The 19,710-nt window shown below is 39.6% G+C and overlaps 1 protein-coding gene across 4 annotated transcripts in view; it reads left to right on the forward strand.

Annotated features, from left to right (window-relative positions):
• The first annotated feature begins 3,467 nt into the window (after nucleotides 1–3,467).
• The window catches only part of TUSC3 (tumor suppressor candidate 3), a 309,006-nt gene continuing 292,763 nt past the window's right edge, over nucleotides 3,468–19,710 (forward strand). For 3 of the 4 annotated variants that reach the window (XM_073017954.1, XM_007961712.3, XM_007961715.3), the window contains exon 1: nucleotides 3,604–3,949. In XM_073017954.1, coding sequence (XP_072874055.1) covers nucleotides 3,812–3,949 — 138 coding nt within the window. In that variant the 5' untranslated portion in view covers nucleotides 3,604–3,811. Of the gene's footprint in view, nucleotides 3,950–19,710 lie in introns of all 4 variants that reach the window. The other variant, XM_007961713.3, reaches the window with a different exon arrangement.

A 19,710-nucleotide genomic window follows, 5' to 3' on the forward strand; every position in this document is an offset into this window, starting at 1 on the left:
GTGGAGGTTGTCGTAAGCCAAGATTGTGCCATTGCACTCCAGCCTGGGTGACAGAGCAAGACTCCGTCTCACAAAAAAAAAAAAAAAAAAAAAGGAATGCATGAAGGCAGGATTAAGGAGTCTTGGATTATGCCTGTATGGGAGGATGGTGAGATTGTAAGTGAGGACTAAGCTCTGATTTTCCATCTTGCCCAAATTTCTTCTAAGGGATCTGGGGAGTCATGCCCTACAAACCATAAATTCTCATCAGATGGATTTTATTTGACCCTATATATCGTGACTGACTTTTCAGTCTGACTATGGCATAATAGTATGAGACAAGGAAAAAGAAAGTATTTCCTTGCCATACCTTGAAATTGCCCTGCAAAGTCTCTTGTGGGAAAAATCCACATTCTACACAGAATCCCCTTCTCCATCTGTTTTTCTTCCTTTCTTTGCAGATCCAGTAAGATAATCAGCTAAGAGCCAGGCACCCTTTCAGGTCTGATAAGAAACATGTTACAACCTGCTCTCTCTCTCTGAAGTCTGCTGAGATTCCTCTGCATAATAAACCTTGGTCTCCACAATTCTTTACCTTAACCTAAACGTTCCTTTCCATTGGTCCCGGGTTTTCAGATAAACTCAACCAACTGTCAGTCAGAAAATGTTTAATTTTATCTATAGCCTGCAAGCCACACTCCACCGTGCTTTAAGTTGTCCTGCCTTTCTGAACCAAACCAATGCATTTCTTAAATGTATTTGATTGATGTCTCATGCCTCTCTAAAATACATAAAACCAAGCTGTACCCTGACCACCTTGGGCACATGTTCTCAGGCCCTCCTGAGGCTGTATCACTGGTCATGGTCACTCATATTTTGCTCAGAATAAATCTCTTCAAATATTTTACAGAGTTTGACTCTTGTCATCAACATAAGTCAGGGAAGGAGGGTCAACTAACAATGACATCTCATGTGTTTCTAATGAATGCTAGAGTTACAAAATGGGAAATAGAAAACAAATTCCCAGGACCTTGTAGAGGGAGCCTAACTTGGAAACTGAATATAAAGGCAGCATGTTTGGGGAGAACGGGAAAATGGAAGACAGCTCCGAAGCTCTGAAAATTGGTAATTAGAAGGATGGAAGTACCATTGTTTACAATAAAGAAATTGCGACAAGTTGGGGAGAGAAAGGAGAGAAAGATGATGAGTTGTGATTATGTTGAGTATATCTAGATGTCAATATTTTACTCACAAAGATCATAAATTTACTTGTCTCCAAACAGACAGAAGTTGAGGCCAGTTTTATGTCGCAAGGAAAAAGTGAGGAGCCATTCTTTTAGGAGTATTAAAGCAAAAATACACAAGAGGTAATTAGCTTGGGGTGGTTGTGTACCTGGAGCTCTTACGTAAGCGCATAGGAACTTATCTTGGAAACGGTTCTTGTAGCTGACTTATTAAAAAACTCACGAGCCTCAGGGAATCACAAACAGCCAACAGGATGACTGCTTATACAACTAGGGACCTCCCATCAGACCACAGTCATATAGGTAAATGCCTTATTACACCGTGACCAAGTAAGGGAAACGTAGCTGTAGCCAATCAGGTAATTTCCTTCCTTTGTTTCTATGTTTAGTCTATTGAAGCTTACTCTCAGGCCACTGGAGCTGAGCTTTCTGAACGCTTCTGGTTCAGAGTGCTGCAGATTTATGAATTGTTCTTTGCTGAAATAAGGTGTAAAGTTTATTTTGTCTAAAGGTTTTCTTTTAACAGGAGTGATAATTTGGGCAAAATGTTCACATAATAGTGAGAAATGAAAAGCCTGCGATATAGAAAAGTAAGATGTATTTGTAAACTTCTTTAACAAAGGCATCCTAGCATAAGCATGGCTGTAGAGCCAGACTGTCAATGTTCCAATTCTTTCTGGGCCTTAATTTCTTTATCTGAAAATAGTTACAGTGAGCCTAGGTGATAGGGTTGTTGTGGAGCAAGCGTTCTTAATCTGGAGTCCACACAATTTCAGCATCTGTGAACTTTGTATTGAAAAAATTGTAACTGTGTGTCTATTAACCTCAACAGTTTCCGTTTTTCAATTATAAAGGCAGGCAACAAACCACAGTAGTATTAACAGTACCTACAGCTTTGTTTCCTATAGAAATTAAAGATATTGTCATACTCAGTAAGTTGTTGCAGATATCTCGAACCATTATATGTATATATTCCTTAAGTTTTATATATATATAATATTTTTATATTCTACATATATTTTTGGAGACAGTGTTTTGCTCTCTCCCGGGCTGGAGTGTGGTGGCATGATCAGAACTCACTGTAACCTCAAACTCCTGGTCTCCAGTGATCCTTCCAGCCTCAGTCTTGGAATAGCTAGGACTACAGGTACTCCCCACCATATCCAGCTGTTAATTTTTTTTCTTTTTTTCCCTAAAGACAAGGTCTATGTTGCCCAGGCTGCTCTCCAACTGTTGAACACAAGCAAGTCTCCTGCATAGATCTCCCAAAGCATTGGGTTTACAGGTGTAAGCCACTGTGCCTGGCTAATCCTATATATTTAATTTCATGCATTTAGAAATATGTGCTATTTTAAGACTGCATGTACAGGTTTCATTACATTACCAAAGGTGTTCATGGCACAAGTGAAGAAATCTTTAGGAGAGTAATAAAAACCATGATGCATTACAACAGATCAGGCCCGGTATCAAACGTTCAACATACAGTCTGCTGCTATGGTTCTTTTTTTTTTTTTTTTTTTTTTTTTTTTTTTTTTTTTTTAGAGGGAGTCTCACTCTGTCTCCCAGGCTGGAGTGCAGTGGCGTGATCTCGGCTCACTGCAACCTCTGCCTCCCGGGTTTATGCCATTCTCCTGCCTCAGCCTCCCAAGTAGCTGGAACTACAGGCGCTCCACCATGCCTGACTATTTTTGTATTTTTAGTAGAAATGGGGTTTCTCCAGGCTGGTCTCGACTTCCTGACCTCAGGTGATCCACCTGCCTCAGCCTCCCAAAGTGCTGGGATTACAGGCGTGAACCACCATGCCCAGTCTGCTATGGTTCTTAAAATATTCTGAGAATAAAAACTGAAGTAAGGCTATTCGTTTTTATATTAAAAAGTACCTAGTACAGTGCTCTGTACTTATGCACTCCCTGGATGCTGAATGAGTCACTAAATGAATGGAGTCTAGGCTGTGCCTCAGGCCTTCCAGTTGGGGCTGGAAGAGCTGTGAAGTTCTGAGACGGCTTCTGTGCATTGGGGGCTCTGGAGTATGTTAGATGGTTTCCCAGGGCTCTGGAGGAGAACAGCTATGTTCCTAATCACGATCGCAATGGGAATGGAGATTGCAGGGGACCGCAGGGGCCAGGTTCTCATTCCCCAAAGCTTCCCCTTCATCATCCAAGAAGGCACTCAGGTCTGTCTGTGCAAGGCCCCAGGTAAAGTGCTGGGCTACCCAGTAATTGGGTTCAGTAGCAGGATGGCCTCAGATTGAGGTCCGAAGGCCAAAGGGCAGCCCCTCTCCCCAGCGTGGGTCCAGGAAAGACAGGCTCCAGGCGGGAGCACACGCCGCGCCCCTGGAGCCTTGCTCCCTCGCCACGCCCACTTCCTGCCCCCATCCTGCGCCTTTCCAGGTCTTCTCCCGGTGAACCGGATGCTCTGTCAGTCTCCTCCTCTGCGTCCTCGGCCGCGGCCCGTGTCCCTAGCAAAGCCGCTGCCACCCCGGAGGGCCCAGCCAGTGGGCTCCCGGAGGCTGGCCGGGCAGGCGTGGTGCGCGGTAGGAGCTGGGCGCGCACGGCTACCGCGCGTGGAGGAGACACTGCCCTGCCGCGATGGGGGCCCGGGGCGCTCCTTCACGCCGTAGGCAAGCGGGGCGGCGGCTGCGGTACCTGCCCACCGGGAGCTTTCCCTTCCTTCTGCTGCTGCTGCTGCTCTGCATCCAGCTCGGGGGAGGACAGAAGAAAAAGGAGGTAGAATGGATCCCCTTGGCCTTCCCCTGTGGGCGGGGGCGCGCCGGGGTGGGCCGCGTTGCCAGGCAGCCCTGCCGTGTTGCTAGGCAGCCTGGCCGCCGGCGTGGGCGGTGCCGGCGCTGGGGCGGGAGCCCAGTGGGTGGGAGGCCCTGGGGCCTTTCCGGGACGTGGAGTTAGCAGGGTTCTGACTTGAAAAACCACGGCAAAGCGTGCACTTGACTCTGCTTCTGAGCATCTCACACCTTTCAGACCCTGGACGCTTTTATTCCCAGCTGGAAACCCAGCTTGGAGCAATTGTGTCACTAAAAGGGGTGTGTTGGATGTGAAAATACCCTTTAGAAGTATTTGTAAGCCTGCAGGGACTATTTGTTCCTTATTTTCTTACTGTTCTCTTCATTACCCATTTCAAGAAGCAACAGAACCTGTCGAGAGTGTGTTTTAAGTTACTCTGTGTGTTTGTTTTTGTTTATGTTGAACTCCGTGTATACTTGTGAGAATAAGCTTACATTATTTATTTTATGCAAGTACAACAGAACATATTGAGAGTGTGTTTTAAGTTGTCCTGTGTGTTTAGTTTTCTTTATGTTGAACTCAGTGTATACTTGTGAAAATAACCTGACATTTATTTTATGCGGATTTATTTCTGAAGTTCATTCAATCTGATTTCAGTCTTAATCCACCATGAACCTTGAAGAGGGTGAGGTTTGAAGTGATTGTTTGTATTTAAAGTAGTTGTAGTGTTTTTAAGTTCCAATTATCCATAATGGATAGTTGATCTAGCTGCTTCAGCAAAAATAGTTATTTCGGGAATGTGGGTAAGGTTTCTAATTGTGGACCATTTTGGTAAGCGCGCTCTGCTTATGCAATTGAAGAGAGTTTTTTCTGGTTAAGTTGTACACCTACACAGGGCTCAAAATCTGAATTGGGTTTAAGATATTAACAAACTTTTAATAGCTGGGTAGAGACAGTGAAAAAATATCCTCATTTGCCGAGTAATTCTGTTTCCCTTTCTCTTTATTCTTTGTCTGAAACAAATACTGTGCGTTCAATATTAACTAACGTACCTCTCTTCAGCTTTTCAATTTTAACATGAAAGTAGGCCGTATGAAATTATCGGTGAAGTTCTGCTAAGGGATTTAGATAACCACTGTTCAATTGAAATTGTATTTACAAATATAAATTAATGATATATTTTTTAGCACTTGGTGTTTGTATACCATATTCCGAGAGTTTTAGATTTAGTAGTTCACGAGAAAGGTAGAAAAGTGAAGAAAAAGTAGACAGCTTTTTCTGGATTACCAAAGCAAAGGGCAATAAAAGATGATGAAGAATTCCATGGAAATTGTGATGTTTTCTCTCCTAGGAAGATCCCTAGGACCACGCCAGTTTTCTTTTGAAGGGTGTGAACCCCAAAGTGTTTAAGACAGCCCTCAATTTTTTTTTTTTTTTGGTCAGGGTTAAGGATGCACTGGTGACACAGCCTCTGGCGGTCCTGATGGCATGTTCCCAAGGTGGTCAGGGTATAGCTGGCTTTTATACATTTTAGAGAGACATAATACACTGATCAATACGTGTAAGATCTGCATTGGTTTGATCTGGAAGGGTGGGACAACTCAAAGCGGGAGGGGCTTCCAGGTCATTGGTAGATTTACAAATTTTCTGATTGGCTGTTGGTTGAAAGAATTGTTACTAATAGAAAGGAATGTGGAGACCAAGGTTTTATTAGCCACATGAAGCCTCCAGGTGGCAGACTTCAGAGAGAGTAGATTGTAAATGTTTCTTATCAGACCTAAGGTCTGTGTTGATGTTAATGCTGGTTGGCTTTTCCCGAATTCCAAAAAGAAGGAGGGTATAATGAGCATGTCTAGCCCACTTTTCCCATGGTAGCCCGAGGTGGTTTTTCAGGTAATCTTGGGAATATGCCCTTGGTGGAGAAGAGGGGCCCTTTCACATGGTTGGGGCAGAGGTCGGAGGGTGCTTACATTTTTGTTTTTGATTTGCAAGGGGGGGAAAAAATCTAAAAAGTGTACATGCTTACAGCGTGTGAGTTATCTCCAATGATAAGATGACTTTAATATGTGAAAACGTTTGTTGATTTAGTATAATTAAATCTAAATTACAGTGACATCTGTTTCTATTAAAATACTTTCATGAAATGTATTTTTAAAATGAAAAACCAGGGAGAACATTGTTGAAGATTAAAAAAGTTTTTCTTGCAAAATTAGTTTTATTCCTCCTAAGCAGGAGCGCTTGATTTCAATTTATGATGGTATTACAGTGTATATGTATTTTACTGAAGGAAAGGAAGAACAAAGTAAGAGCTTAAATAGTTGATGTTTTCAAGACTCTACTTTCAGCGATCGTTTCTATAGTTTGTTAAATGGTTGGTGTTCTGATACTTTACTCAATAAGCATGCGTATCTCTGAAATATAGGCCATTCTGTATCTGGTACTAAGTTCACAAACTGTGATCTCTTCCAGTATTGGAAGGGAAACACTCTTATATTGGAAACATTAAGTGGTTGGTCACCAATGTGGTGTTTTCCTAGTGATAGCCTAGGGTTGTTTTGACAGTATGTGGTCTCTTTCTATTTTGCTGACTTTAAAACCTGATGCCTATGATAAGATTTGACACTATGAAACCTGACAGTGTAGCAGTTGAAGCTTAATTTACTATTAATATAATAAATATTATTGACATATGTACCAAAGTAGCTAATTTAGCATGAAGAGTGTTTTTCTTCCTTGTAGAGAGGAAGCCAAATTGAAGTCTTAAAGTTGAGCCTGGAATCAGGAATGTACATTAGTTGATTTAAAGGAAATAATATTTAATGGTTATGACAGTGATACCACCATGGATGGATTTTTAAGTCATACAGATAGATGGTCCAGTTACAAGTCAGCCTCTAATTTTATGACAGGCAAATGACGAACTCTCTGAATTTTAGTTTGCTTGTTTTAAAATATAAATACTCATATCTCAGGTATTATGTATACATGTATATAACATGTAAAATATATAACTATATGCATATAAAGACTGTATATAAAATGCTTAGTGCAATGCCTAGGATGTAACAAATGGTCACTAAGTGGTAGCTATTACTATATATTCCTCATTTAAATGAAAGCGTTAGTATAATGAGATTCTGAAATGTGGTAAGGGTTTTTAAAATTTTTTTTTTGCTAAAGAAACTAACTTTATAATAATAAATTATATGCTCTCTGGAATAGTCTGTTGCTTAATATGAAGCACTGAGAATTCCAAATTCTCTTATGTTGTTTGAAAATTTCCCAGGAAGAGATTTTGTATCATAGAAGACTTGGTGATATCCCATGGATTTCTGTGTGTGTGTGTGTATGTATGTATTATGTGTATGTTTATACACATCCACGTATGCTTCTTCATGAAGACATTTTCATTCATTAAAAACAATGTTTTGTTATATTCCCTATTTGAGAATGTGGTTGAGAGAGTTAAGTGAATAGGCAAAGAAGATTGGAGACTTTTATAGTCACTTTTCTTAATTACATTGAATATAGTCATTAAAAACTAATTTCTGAATCCTCACTGATGTTAAGTGATGTGAGTTTCTGGGAGACTTTGGCTTTTTAGTAGTGTATCATTTGCCTATCTAGTGCATCTTGTGTTTCTTTTATTTTGACAGTTTCTCTCTTTCTTACATCATTAACACTTACCAGTTAATCAGCTTCACTTAGAATTGTTTTAATTTATAATGACCTCTTCTGATAATGTGAAAAGAGCTCCAATTCTGTAATTATTTCTAGTACACTTATTGACTTTGCCATCATCAAAAGCAGCTGTTATAATAATTTATCTTATCTGCAAAGAATATGAGTAGCTGATAGGCCCTGATGAATAGTGAATATGCAGTATGAAAAATTGAACAGCTTATAAATATTTTCTAAGCGATAAATGGACTAAATAAAACATATTTCAATTGCCTTTGACATAACTTCTATATGTAATTAATGTTTTTAAGTGCATTTTATATTGAGATGTGTAATATCCAGTTAGTTTTCATGGCACATTTGTGAAAGGGAGACTTTCCTATCTTAGCGAATGATAAAAGGGGAGAGGAGGGAGGTAAGCAATGGATGTTACCTTTAAGCAGAGAACTTAAGTGGAAGAAAAAGTTGGCAGTCATCACACAGGAAATCATGGTAGTTATGCATTGATATGTATGCATATATGCACAGAATATATCGGTGCAGGCAGTTATTTCACTTAGGTTAGATTATATGTATGACTACCCCTTGAAGCATGATTGGAAATAGCCAAAGCTGCTTGTCAGGAATGCCACAGTGTCATGGATGACGGCAGAAGACATGGGATTCTTGTGTCACAGATGAAGGAGAGTTTATTATAGCAATAGAATAGTCTTTATGTACGTATAGTTGTATATTTTATATGTTATATGCGTATTATATGTTACACCCACGTATACATAATATGCAAGATATAGGTTTTATATTTTAAAACAAGCAAACTAAGATTCAGAGTTTGTCATATACCTGATGTCATACAATTAGAGGCTGAGTTGTAACTGGACCATCTATCTGTCTGACTTAAAAATCCTTGGTGCTAAGTATTGCTGTCATAACTATTAAATATTATTTCCTTTAAAGCAACTAATGTCCACAGCAATAGATAGTTTATTACTCAGCATTTGTACTGGTTCTTTGAGCTTCAGTTCACATTGAACAACATGAAGGGGGCTAGGTGATGCCCACTCATGTAGTGAATTACACTGCGGGAGAGGAACCTTCCATTTAAGAAACCGAGGTCTGTGAAAATGGGCTGTACGCTTATTTGACCTCTTCCCTGAAGGGAGATGTTATCTTTATTTTACTCAAAAGTAAACACTCATTTTTCTGGAGGAGGACTCTGTCTTCTTTGACTGTGTGCTATATGCAAATATCCTTGAAAAGATGGTCTAGAACAAGTCAATCAGTCCCTACACTAACAAGTTGTGTTAGAAACCCATGAGGAATTGTCTGTCTACGTAAGAGATAGGAGCTTGGTCAAAAGACAACATTTTCAGGGTATTTTTCTTCACATACACCACTAGCACGTTTAGTCCCATATATGTGCCCTGTTCCACACATAAGGCACAGAGAAGGGGAAAGAGTGGAAACATAACTTGAGCTAAAGAGTGATCAACTCTTAACCTTTGCTGCATTTACTTTTTTGTTCTCTCCCTCTTTAGGCCTAAATACTCATTGACTTTAGATGTGAGTGTGATCTGTTATGCCTGTGACTGCCGTGGATTGTTTCAGTGATCTTCAGGGTTTATTTGGCGTATCAGACTATCTCAGACTATCAAATATCTCTGATATTGGGCATGTCAGACTATAGATTGCTCATCTCCGTAAGAATCCCTCCAGGAGTATCTTGCTAATCCCACCAGGATAGAAAATTGACTTTTCGTTAAGTGTAGGAATATTGTGTTCCCCAGCTGGAAAACAAGTACATGAACAAAGGTTTATTTGTTACATAACATGTGTGTATGTGTGTAACAAATGGATATTTCTCCTGGTCTGTATCCAGTCTTTGTTTCTATCTGTTGGGCAAGATTTCTGCAGCTTCTCAAACTGAGCATATCTGAAAGGGAACTCTTGATCCTTCCCTCTGCCCATCTGGCCCATCTGTTTTCTCATTGCTGTTAACAGTGCTGTTTTATGGAATACAAATTTTAACATTCTAGCACATCATTTTTTATCTAATCACTTGCCGGTATAATATATCTTTGTAGTTCTTGCCCTGTATTTTGCAGATAGTACACAGGGATGCTGGCTTCATATAATTTCTTGGGGAGTTGTGCATGGACTTTCTATTTTACAACAAATATTACTGTTTTTTTTTTTTTTTACATAGATAAGTAAGGCATATATAAATTGATTGAATGTTAAGGCTTCAAAAATGTTATTCAGAAGAATAATTTTTTCTTTTTTTTCCAGGACGTGGAGTTTTGCTCTTGTTGCCCAGGCTGGAGTGCAATGGTGCAAACGTGGCTCACCTCAACCTCTGCCTCCCGGGTTCAAGCGGTCCTCCTGCCTCAACTTCCCAAGTAGCTGGGATTATAGTCATATGCCACCATGCCCAGCTAATTTTGTATTTTTAGTAGTGATGGGGTTTCTCCGTGTTGGTCAGGCTGGTCTCGAACTCCCGACCTCAGGTGATCCGTCCACCTCGGCTTCCCTAAAGTGTGGGGATTACAGGCCTGAGCCACTGCACCTGGCCCGGAAGAATAATTTTTCATGGTAATTGGTATCTGTTTGCCTGCCTGCCTACCTCCCAGTTGGCCTGTCTCTTATTTCTTTTTAGTGTTGGAAGGCACAAAGTCAACAAGAAGTTTAGAGAGTGTTTTGAAATCTCTTATAAAAGTCTTAAGATATGATAGCATCCTGTTATTTAATGAACAGAAAAAAGTTAAAAATAAAATGAATTATTTACTGGTATATTTATTATTATTAAAATTTTGGTTAATCTTGTAAAGATGCCTACCAAGTTTGATATTTGAAGGTGAAAAATAAATTTTCTTTCAGCTTTATGTTACCATGAGAACTCAAGTACCTATAATGTAATGGAAAGTGCACTTTAGGTTAGGTAAGTTGTAACACTGATTTTATTTAATGGAAATACTTGTTATTTTAGCAGTATAATTTTTAGGGACGGCATAACATTGTTGTCATTGTGATTTGATTCAACTTTTGGAAATATTTTGGTACAGAGTTTTCTCTGCTTGGAAACAGATAAACCATTGGCAAGTTAGTTTCTAGGAGTTTTGCAGTAAAACTAAAGGTCATACATTGTGAAATCTTTTTGCTATTCATATTAAATATTAAATTGAATGAAATACCTCAGGATAACTTACTGAATTTAATGAACTTGGTGGTTGATAATAAGGCTTAAATTATATCAGAAAAAGAAAAATAAAACAAGCTATAAGCACACAGGATGCTAGGCATTTGACTTAGTTGGATTATTGTCATAGATTGAATGTTTATGTTCCCACAAAATTTATAGGTTGAAATCCTAACTTTGAGAAAGTATTAGGAGGTGGGGCCTTTGGGAAGTGATTAGGTCCTGAGGGTGGAGCCCTCATGAATTATATTAGTGCCCTTATAAATGGGACCCCAGAACTCTCTGGTCCTCTTTCTACCAACTGAGGATACAGTGGTGAGAAGATAGCTGTGTGAGCAATCTGCAGTTAAGAAGGGCTTTCACCAGAAGCCGACCATGCTGTAACTCTGATCTTGGACTTCCAGTACCCAGAACTGTGAGAAATTTTCCGTTGCTCCCTAGTTTATGGTAATTTGTTATAGCAGCCCAAAGGAACTAAGACAGTCACATATAATTTTCACAGTATCTTTGCATGATGGTTGTGATGAACCATCACAGTAGGTTGGTTTGGCTTAAGTATTGAGAGAAGCTGCGACACTTAGCAGCCCCAAGCAATAATTCGTATTAAAGATCATCATTGTTTCAGCATCTTGCAAATTATTGTTTTAGACGTGAGTAGATGATACAGTTGTACATGACTTTGGGGAAGTTTCCTCCTTCTTTACGGAGGACACACAAGGAAGGGAAATTTTCTTAACCTGTCTTTGGACTGTGTGTATGAGAATGTGACGCTTGGGTTGCTGAAACCGCCTTATTACCTCGAAAGTACAAGCCTGAGGGCAAAAACCGGCGTTGAAAAATGGGAAGAACTGGGTAGTTGATGACATGTCTTAGCCTTGTAATTGCTCTCTTAACTTCTTGCTTTGTGAGTTAATAACTTTCCTTATTGTTTAGGACATTTCAGATTGGATTTCTGATTTTTTTAATCTAATATCACCTTACTAAGGGAGGTGTTGTTGAGTTAAGAGTGTTGCGCACGATTGTACAACTTGTATGTTTACAATTTTACTCCAGAATTCTCCTTCTACACTGTGTTTTAATAACTAGCTATATAACCCTATTTGTCAATTAGACATTAAATATCAGTAGGAGCTTGTTGAGGTAGATGTAGCCCTCCCTGATCCTTTAATCTCAGTGATTAGTATTAAAAAATATCTGTGTGTGTTTGGAAGAGAATTTTCCATGTGTTCCTTTTATTGAAATAAGTGTTTTTGTTGAGTGAATTGAAGCTCTCGGTTAAATAATGTATGAATCAAAAAATTGTAGGAAAAAGATTGGGAAAAAATTTAATATGTACCTTAAAAATTGTTAGTCCAAGGAATGGGTGGAAGAGTAATTTATACCTCAGATATATTTGCTGCATACAATGTGTTTTCAATATGAATGCTTTTAAAGTACTTATTTCTTATTTTATTTTATTTTTTGAGACGCAGTCTTGCTGTGTCACCCAGGCTGCACTCTACCCATTCCTTGGACTGTGAGTTAAGATTAAGGAAAAGAAAATGGGACCTCCCTTAAGGAAGAGAGAATGCTGATTGGTCCACGTTTTTAGAATTTTCAAGGGGAATAAAAGTTTTTCTCATACTTATAAAAATGAAGTAGTTGTGCTGTTTCTTGCCATGGTTTGCTGTACATTTTTCCTCTTGGAGCATTTGTGAGGAGGAAGGATGACTGAATCAAGGTTGAATACTATCATAATTAGGTGTAGCAGGACAGACAAGAACCCCTCAGACACCGAATTGTACAAGGAAGGGGCTTTATTCAGCTGGGAGCATCGGCAGACTCACGTCTCCAAAAACCAAGCTCCCCGAGTGAGCATTTCCTGTCCCCTTTAAGGGCTTACAACTCAAAAGGGGTCCGTGTGAGAGGGTCATGATCGATTGAGCAAGCGGGGGGTTCGTGACTGGAGGCTGCGTGCACCAGCACCAGGAATTAGAACCGAACAGAACAGGACGGGGATTAGGTCAGGGGTCGGTCTTTACCTACCAGGCCCAGGGTGTGACGCCGGGCTGTCTGCCTGTGGATTTCATTTCTGCCTTTTAGTTTTTACTTCTTTTTTCTTTGGAGGCAGAAATTGGGCATAAGACAATATGAGGGTTGGTCTCCTCCCTTAATGACCCTCTAATTCAGCTTGGGTTTCCACTGACAGCCACATGAGTCGCATGCTTAGATGTTGGAGCATAGTGTAAATCATAAGAGAATAGTAACTGTAGAATATGATTTTTAAAAATACTGCATTATAGAATGTTAGAGCAGGAAAGTCAGGTTTCAGGCTAAATAACAAAGCTGGGACTAAAAACAAGGTTTCCTCGTACCAGAGTTTATGTTACTATGTTCTCATGCTTCATTACAAGAATTTATGCTGTCAGGGTCTTACCCTCCTACCCTGCGCCCATCCCCTGTTCTTTCACCACTTTCATACTGTTTCATGACTATCATGATTCTTTCCTCTGTCTTTTTGTAGCTGATCTTTTTTTAATTAATTAATTATTATTTATTTCTTTTTTAAAGACAGAGTCTCACTGTGTCACCCAGGCTGGAGTGCAGTGGCACGATCTCATCTCACTGCAACCTCTGCCTCCTGGGTTCAAGTGATTCTCGTGCCTCAGCCTCCCAAGTGGCTGGGATTACAAGTGTGTACCACCACACTTGGCCAATTTTTGTATTTTTAGTAGAGACTGGGTTTCATCATGTTGGCCACGCTGGCTTCAAATTCCTGACCTCAGGTGACCCGCCCACCTCGGCCTCCCATTGCTGAGATTACAGGGGTGAAATAAAATGGTGACTTACAAAGTGTTAAGGACCTTATACAGGTTCTAGAAAAAGAAAAGTGGATTCTAGTTCCTTTGATTTAAATTCTGTGTTCTTGGTAAAGTCACTTAACAGTTTGGAGCGGCAGTTTTCCTCAAATGTAAAATGAGAGGGTTGAACAAGATCAGGATTTCTGAACCTGGTAAACACAGGAAAAGTTTCCCATTAGTTCTCTGAAATTACATACATTTTTCATTTATGGAATAAATGTGTTTTTCTGGCATAGCTATAATTTTTATCAGATTCTAAAAGTGCCTAGAAACTGCTAAAGTAGACTTTTTTAGATCCTTTCTAGATTTTTAAGATTATATAAAATATGGTAATAGAATGATTTAGGTAGTTTCTCTATATATCAAAGCTAATTTTATGTTTTAGAAGTTGACTCATGGTAACAGTCCTGCTTTGATTTGATTACAACTTTCTTATCATAAAGAAGCCTAAATAACATTAATTTTCAACAATTTAATTGAGTTATATGATCCGTAGGGAATAACAAAAACTAATTGTGGCTGAGCTGTGTAAGCTCTTTTATTTGACTATCAAATGGCAATTAAATTTACACTCTCATTATTTTTGCCTGTTTCAAATACCTAATCTCCAAAGCCATAAATTAAATCAGTAAGCTACTTTTGTACAGTGCTGTAGTTTTCAAAGAACTTCATAGGTGTTATAACCACCGTAACTCATGAGAAACGACATAAGAAGTTATTGGTCTAAGTATAGTCATTACTGGCAGACTCTTGTGTTCAAGGTACGTGTTATAAGAGTAATAAACAAAATACTCTGCAAACTTTTAAAAAGGAATGGGAGGGTACTTGTTGTATTACTTCCCCTTTCTCTGTATTCCTTTTCCTTGAAAAGTTACTTCTGTTAAGTTGAGTTAGCCTCATAGCATTTCCCTACATAGTTCATAATCTTTGTTTTTGGATTTTCACAGGGTTCCATCATGACACAGTAAATAGATGATCCCAGGGAACTGTATGCTGTGTTTTACTGATTCTTACTAAAGTAGAAACTTGTTGAGTACAGAGACTTCTTTGATTTGATGTCTGTGCCATTATAGTTATGGCAGAACCCCAAAGTAGACAAACCTTTTATGTTTGATTGCTGTTTGGCTGTTGATTTCTTAGCATGTTGTAAATGTTTTTCATATTATGTATCTTTTGATGATTTTTACATAGAAATACTATTATTGATGTAAGCAGTACAAAATAAATATATTTGAATATCATTTTCCTAAAATATGGCACATGTTATGGAACAGAGTGCCAAGTTATTGAAGTTTCTCCAATATGTGAGCTGTCATTTTTTTTTCAACAAATATTTATTGGTGAATACTACATGTTAGATAGGTACTGTGCTGGATTTTGAAGGTAGAGTGATGAATAAGGTGGCCATTATCCCTGATGTATCCTACTGCTCATTGCTCAGTGGGAGATTCAGACAGAAAATCAGGCAGTTATAATGTAATATGGGAGGGGAGAATAAACTGGGAAATAATGGGTGCTATACTAGCATATTGGTGTGAGCTGAAAACTAAAGAGCTAATCATAGGAAATAACCCAGTGAAGAGGGCGAGAGCTCTAGGCCAAGAAAAGCAGCACTGGTAAAGGTCCAGCAAGTTCAGAGAACTCAGAACTTGATATGGCTAAGTTTAGAATATACTAAACTTAGGGTGGGGGAATAGTGGTTGAGGCCAGGTTGGAAGTGAGGGTCAAATCTTGAAGACTCGTCTTAAGCCATGTTAAGGAATCTGGATCTGAACTTGATCCTGAAATCAGTGGGGAGAATTGCAGGGTTTTATCTTGGGAGTGACAAGGTGAGGTTTTTACTGAGAAGGATTGCTTTGGCTGTGCTGTGGAGAATAGCTTAGGTGGGGATGCAAGACTGGAGAAGAGGCTTCTGCAGATGTCAAGGTGAAAGGTAATGATGACTTGAAATTAGTTGTGGCAGTGAGAATGAAGAAAAATACCTGGATTTCAGAGCTGTTTAGGAGCCAGACTAGATAGTACTTGGTAATTGGTTGTGTGTGGAATGAGAGCAAATGAGACAAGGGTGATGACGACATTTCTTGATAAAAGGGAAATTCTATTATTGAAATAGGAAACAGGAGAAGGAGATTTTGGAAGGAAGATAACATGTTCACCTTTGAGAATGTATGAGATGCCTGTGTGAAATCTAAACTGAGATGTTTGGAAAGCAGAATATGTGGAGATGAAGCTTTGATCTGGGCTGAAGATAAAATAGATTTGAAAATCATTAGCCTAAATGGGAAATGAATTCATGGTGGTGGATAAAAATCACCCAGCCAGAGCACATACAGTGAAAAATAGAGGACCTAATGCAAATGCCTCAAGGATACCAATATTTCAGTGTGCTGTAAAAGGGATGCTTGCAAAAGATCCTTGGACTTTGTTGGTGGAGGAGCTTAGAAGGAAATGCAGCAAAATTTTGGATGTCACAGGAAGAGAATGTTCCAAGGAGAGGTCAACAGTGATAACTTTGGACTTTGCTGCTGGAGGAGCTTACAAGGAAACACAGGAGAAGTTTGGATGTCACAGGAGGAGAATGTTCCAAGCAGAGTTCAAGAGTGGTAAGTGGTGACTACTGAGAGGTTAAATAACAACTGAACAGTTCTTTGGATTTAGCAAGAACAGCTCCACTGCAGTGTTACAGTGGGAACTAGAATGTGGTAGGTTAATTAATGAGTGGGTTGTGAGGAATTGGAGGCAGCCAACACTACTTCTCAAACAATTTGCTGTGAATGGGAAGAGAGAGTTAAGTGGTGGTAGCTGGAGAAGAAGCTGAAATGAAAATAAAGAATCTAGTGTCAGGTGACTGAGAAGGTAGGAGGAAGGAATGGGAATTGGAGAACAGCTGGTAGCATTACCCTTATATGGGAATGTGGTAGTTTTTAGGGTTGTTCGTAGATACTTCGTTTTTCCCCATACATATGGTAGTGTCTTAGGCCATTCAGACTGCCGTAACCATCAACTGGGCAGCATATACACAATACAAATTTTTTTTTCACAGTTCTGGGGGCTGGGAAGTCCAAGATCAAGGTGACCTCAGATCGGTGTCTTGTGAGGCCCACCTTCTCAGTGATGGCCCCTTCCCTGTCTTCACATGATTGAAAGGACGAGCGAGCTCCCTTGAACCTATGGATTTTTTGTTTTGTCATCAAAACAAAAGCCCCACGTTCCTCGTATCATCACAATGGTGATAAGGTTTCAACATAAGAATTTTGTGGGGATACAAACATTCAGACCCTAGCAGGTAGGATTTAGCTTGCCTAATATTTTGAACTCAGCATGGCCACATGACTTACTTTAGCCTGTGAGATGCAAGGAGATGTGTTGTGTGTCATTGCTAGGCAGAAGCTTGCAGCATCATTGCGTGCCGTATTCTCTTTTCCTGTCTCATGCTGACTGGGAATGTTTGAGATGGTGTATTTTGTATCAGCCTGGGTCCCTGAGTGACCAGGGTGAGCAGCCTCCCTGACAGCTCACAATGAAGAAATAAACTTTTATTTACTTACTTTTAAATACTAAGATATGGAGCTCTTAGTGCACTAAAGTCTAACCTATTTGGATTGTTTAAAGGACTGTTGACTTTTACATTTTACTATAATTTTTTTTTTTTTTTGAGATGGAGTCTTGCTCTGTCACCTGGGCTGGAGTGCAGTGGCGCAGTCTTGGCTCACTGCAAACTCCGCCTCCCGGGTTCATGCCATTCTTCTGGCTCAGCATCCCGAGTAGCTGGGACCACAGGCACTCATCACCATGCCCGGCTAATTTTTTTTTGTATTTTTAGTAGAGACGGGGTTTCACCGTGGTAGCTAGGATGGTCTCGATCTTCTGACCTCGTGATCCACCCGCCTCGGCCTCCCAAAGTGCTGGGATTACAGGTGTGAGCCACTGCGCCCGGCCAACATTTTATTATAATTTTAAATAGCTACTGTGGAAACAGGTAAATTGACTCAGAAAGCAGTGAAGCGCTGCTAAATCATGTTAAGGGCCATTTAAGTTTGGAGTTTTGGCAAAGAGATTAAAGGAACACACATAGATAAAGAGGATGGAGGGTGATTTTGAAAAATTTTTGTAAGATTTCTCCTTGATTAGGTAAGTAGGTGACAGTATTGACAGCATTGCAGTCTTTTTTTTTTTTTTTGGAACGGTGTCTCACTCTGTTGCCCAGGCTGGAGTATAGTGGTGTGATCTTGGCTTACTGCAAACTCTTGCCTCCTTGGCTTATGTACCACCATGCCAGGCTAATTTTTTTTTTTTTTTTTTTTTTTTTTTTTTTTTTAAGACACGGTCTTGCTCTGTTGCCCAGGCTGGAGTGCAGTGGTGGGGGATCGCAGCTCACTGCAACCTTGACCTCCCAGGCTTAAGTGATCCTCCCACCTCAGCCTCCCCAGTAGCTGGGACCACAGGCACGTGCCACCATGCCTAGCTAATTTTTTTGTATTGTAGAGACGAAGTCTCCCTGTGTTGTCCAGGATGGCCTTGAACTCCTGGGCTCAAGTGATCCCCCTGCCTTGACCTCCCAGAGTGCTGGGATTACAGTATTATAGTCTTAAAATGAGAAATTGTTAGGCAGTTAATGGTAACCTTCGTTTCTCTCATGTTTTACTTCGAAGGTCTCAAACCAATTTCCTGATGTTTTGATATTTTTATGAATCAGATAAATCTTTTCATGTTTGTAATATTTCATAACTGTTGGGATATTGCATCTGTCTGAAGAATCTTGTAGAAGTTTAGCAACGTTTGATTATTTGTTCTGAGGAGCCTTTTGTTTAGAAGTATTAACTTTAGCTAAATTTCTTACGGACTTTTTCAGCTGTGGGTCATTTTATGAAATATAAGCCAACGTTGATTTATAATAATTTATAGTTCTCTGATAACATATATCAATAATGTATGCTTTCTGGATATAAATGATCAAAACCATTAGCAAATAGAGGTAAAAATCATTTTTTAAGTAGGCCTTCATACCTAAGATGGAAATGGAAAAACAGCAGCAATAAGAACAGCTAAGCAGAAGTCTAGCTTCAGAGATCTTGGAGATAAGAACTTCCCAGCATTTTCTTATGGACCTGGAGGGGTATCACTACACAATTACTGCATGAGGTTAAGTACTGTAGTGATTTACCAACCCTGTTATCTTATGGTTTTCTTCTGAGATGTTATCATTCATGGATTGTATATAAGATATCCTGTTCTAAAAAATCCTATCTCTTTGTGTGGCGTAGCTAATAAAACCGCTTTGCAATTTATCTTCCCATCCCTCTTATCTCCTCTCCCTTAAGATGAATAATCCACTTTAAGCATTGAGAAATAGGATATAAAGTGCAAGGGTGGTTTGTGGGTATATTAGTTTTATATTGATGCATAAAAAATTGCCACAATTCAGTGGCTTAAAATAGCACCCATTTCTTATCTCCTGGTTTCTAGATGTCAGAAATCTGGGCATGGTATAGCTGGATTCTGTCTCTGTTAAGGGTCTTAGGAGGCTAAAAATAAGGTAACGTCAGGGTGCGTTCTCATCTGGATCTCTGGGTCCTCTTCACAACTCATTCAAGTTACAGGCAGAATTCAGCATTTTGTAGTTGTGGGAAAGAGTTTCCTGTTTTCTTCCTGCTTGTGTTGCTCTCAGTTCTTTGCAGCCAACACCAGGTTCTAGCCATGGAGCACCATCTGTAGGCCGTTCACAGCATGGCTGTTTGCTTTATTCCAGGTCACTAGGATGACTTTCTTGACACTTCTTTTAAAATGTTTACCTGATTAGATGAGGCGAATCCAGGATAATCTCTCATTTAAGTAACTCAGAGTTAATAGATTAGGGACTTTATGTTTGCAAATATTTGCCATAGAAGGTAATGTAATTGTGGGAACGCTATTCTGCTATATCACAGGTCCTGTCCATACCCAAGGGGAGGCAGTTACATTAGTATGGTTCATTGGGGATTATTTTATTTATGCCTGCTAAAGTGGGCAAGCTTGTAGTTTTAGATTTTATG

The sequence above is a fragment of the Chlorocebus sabaeus genome, chromosome 8 (genome assembly GCF_047675955.1).
Source record: "Chlorocebus sabaeus isolate Y175 chromosome 8, mChlSab1.0.hap1, whole genome shotgun sequence".
Taxonomy (NCBI): Eukaryota; Metazoa; Chordata; class Mammalia; order Primates; family Cercopithecidae; genus Chlorocebus; species Chlorocebus sabaeus.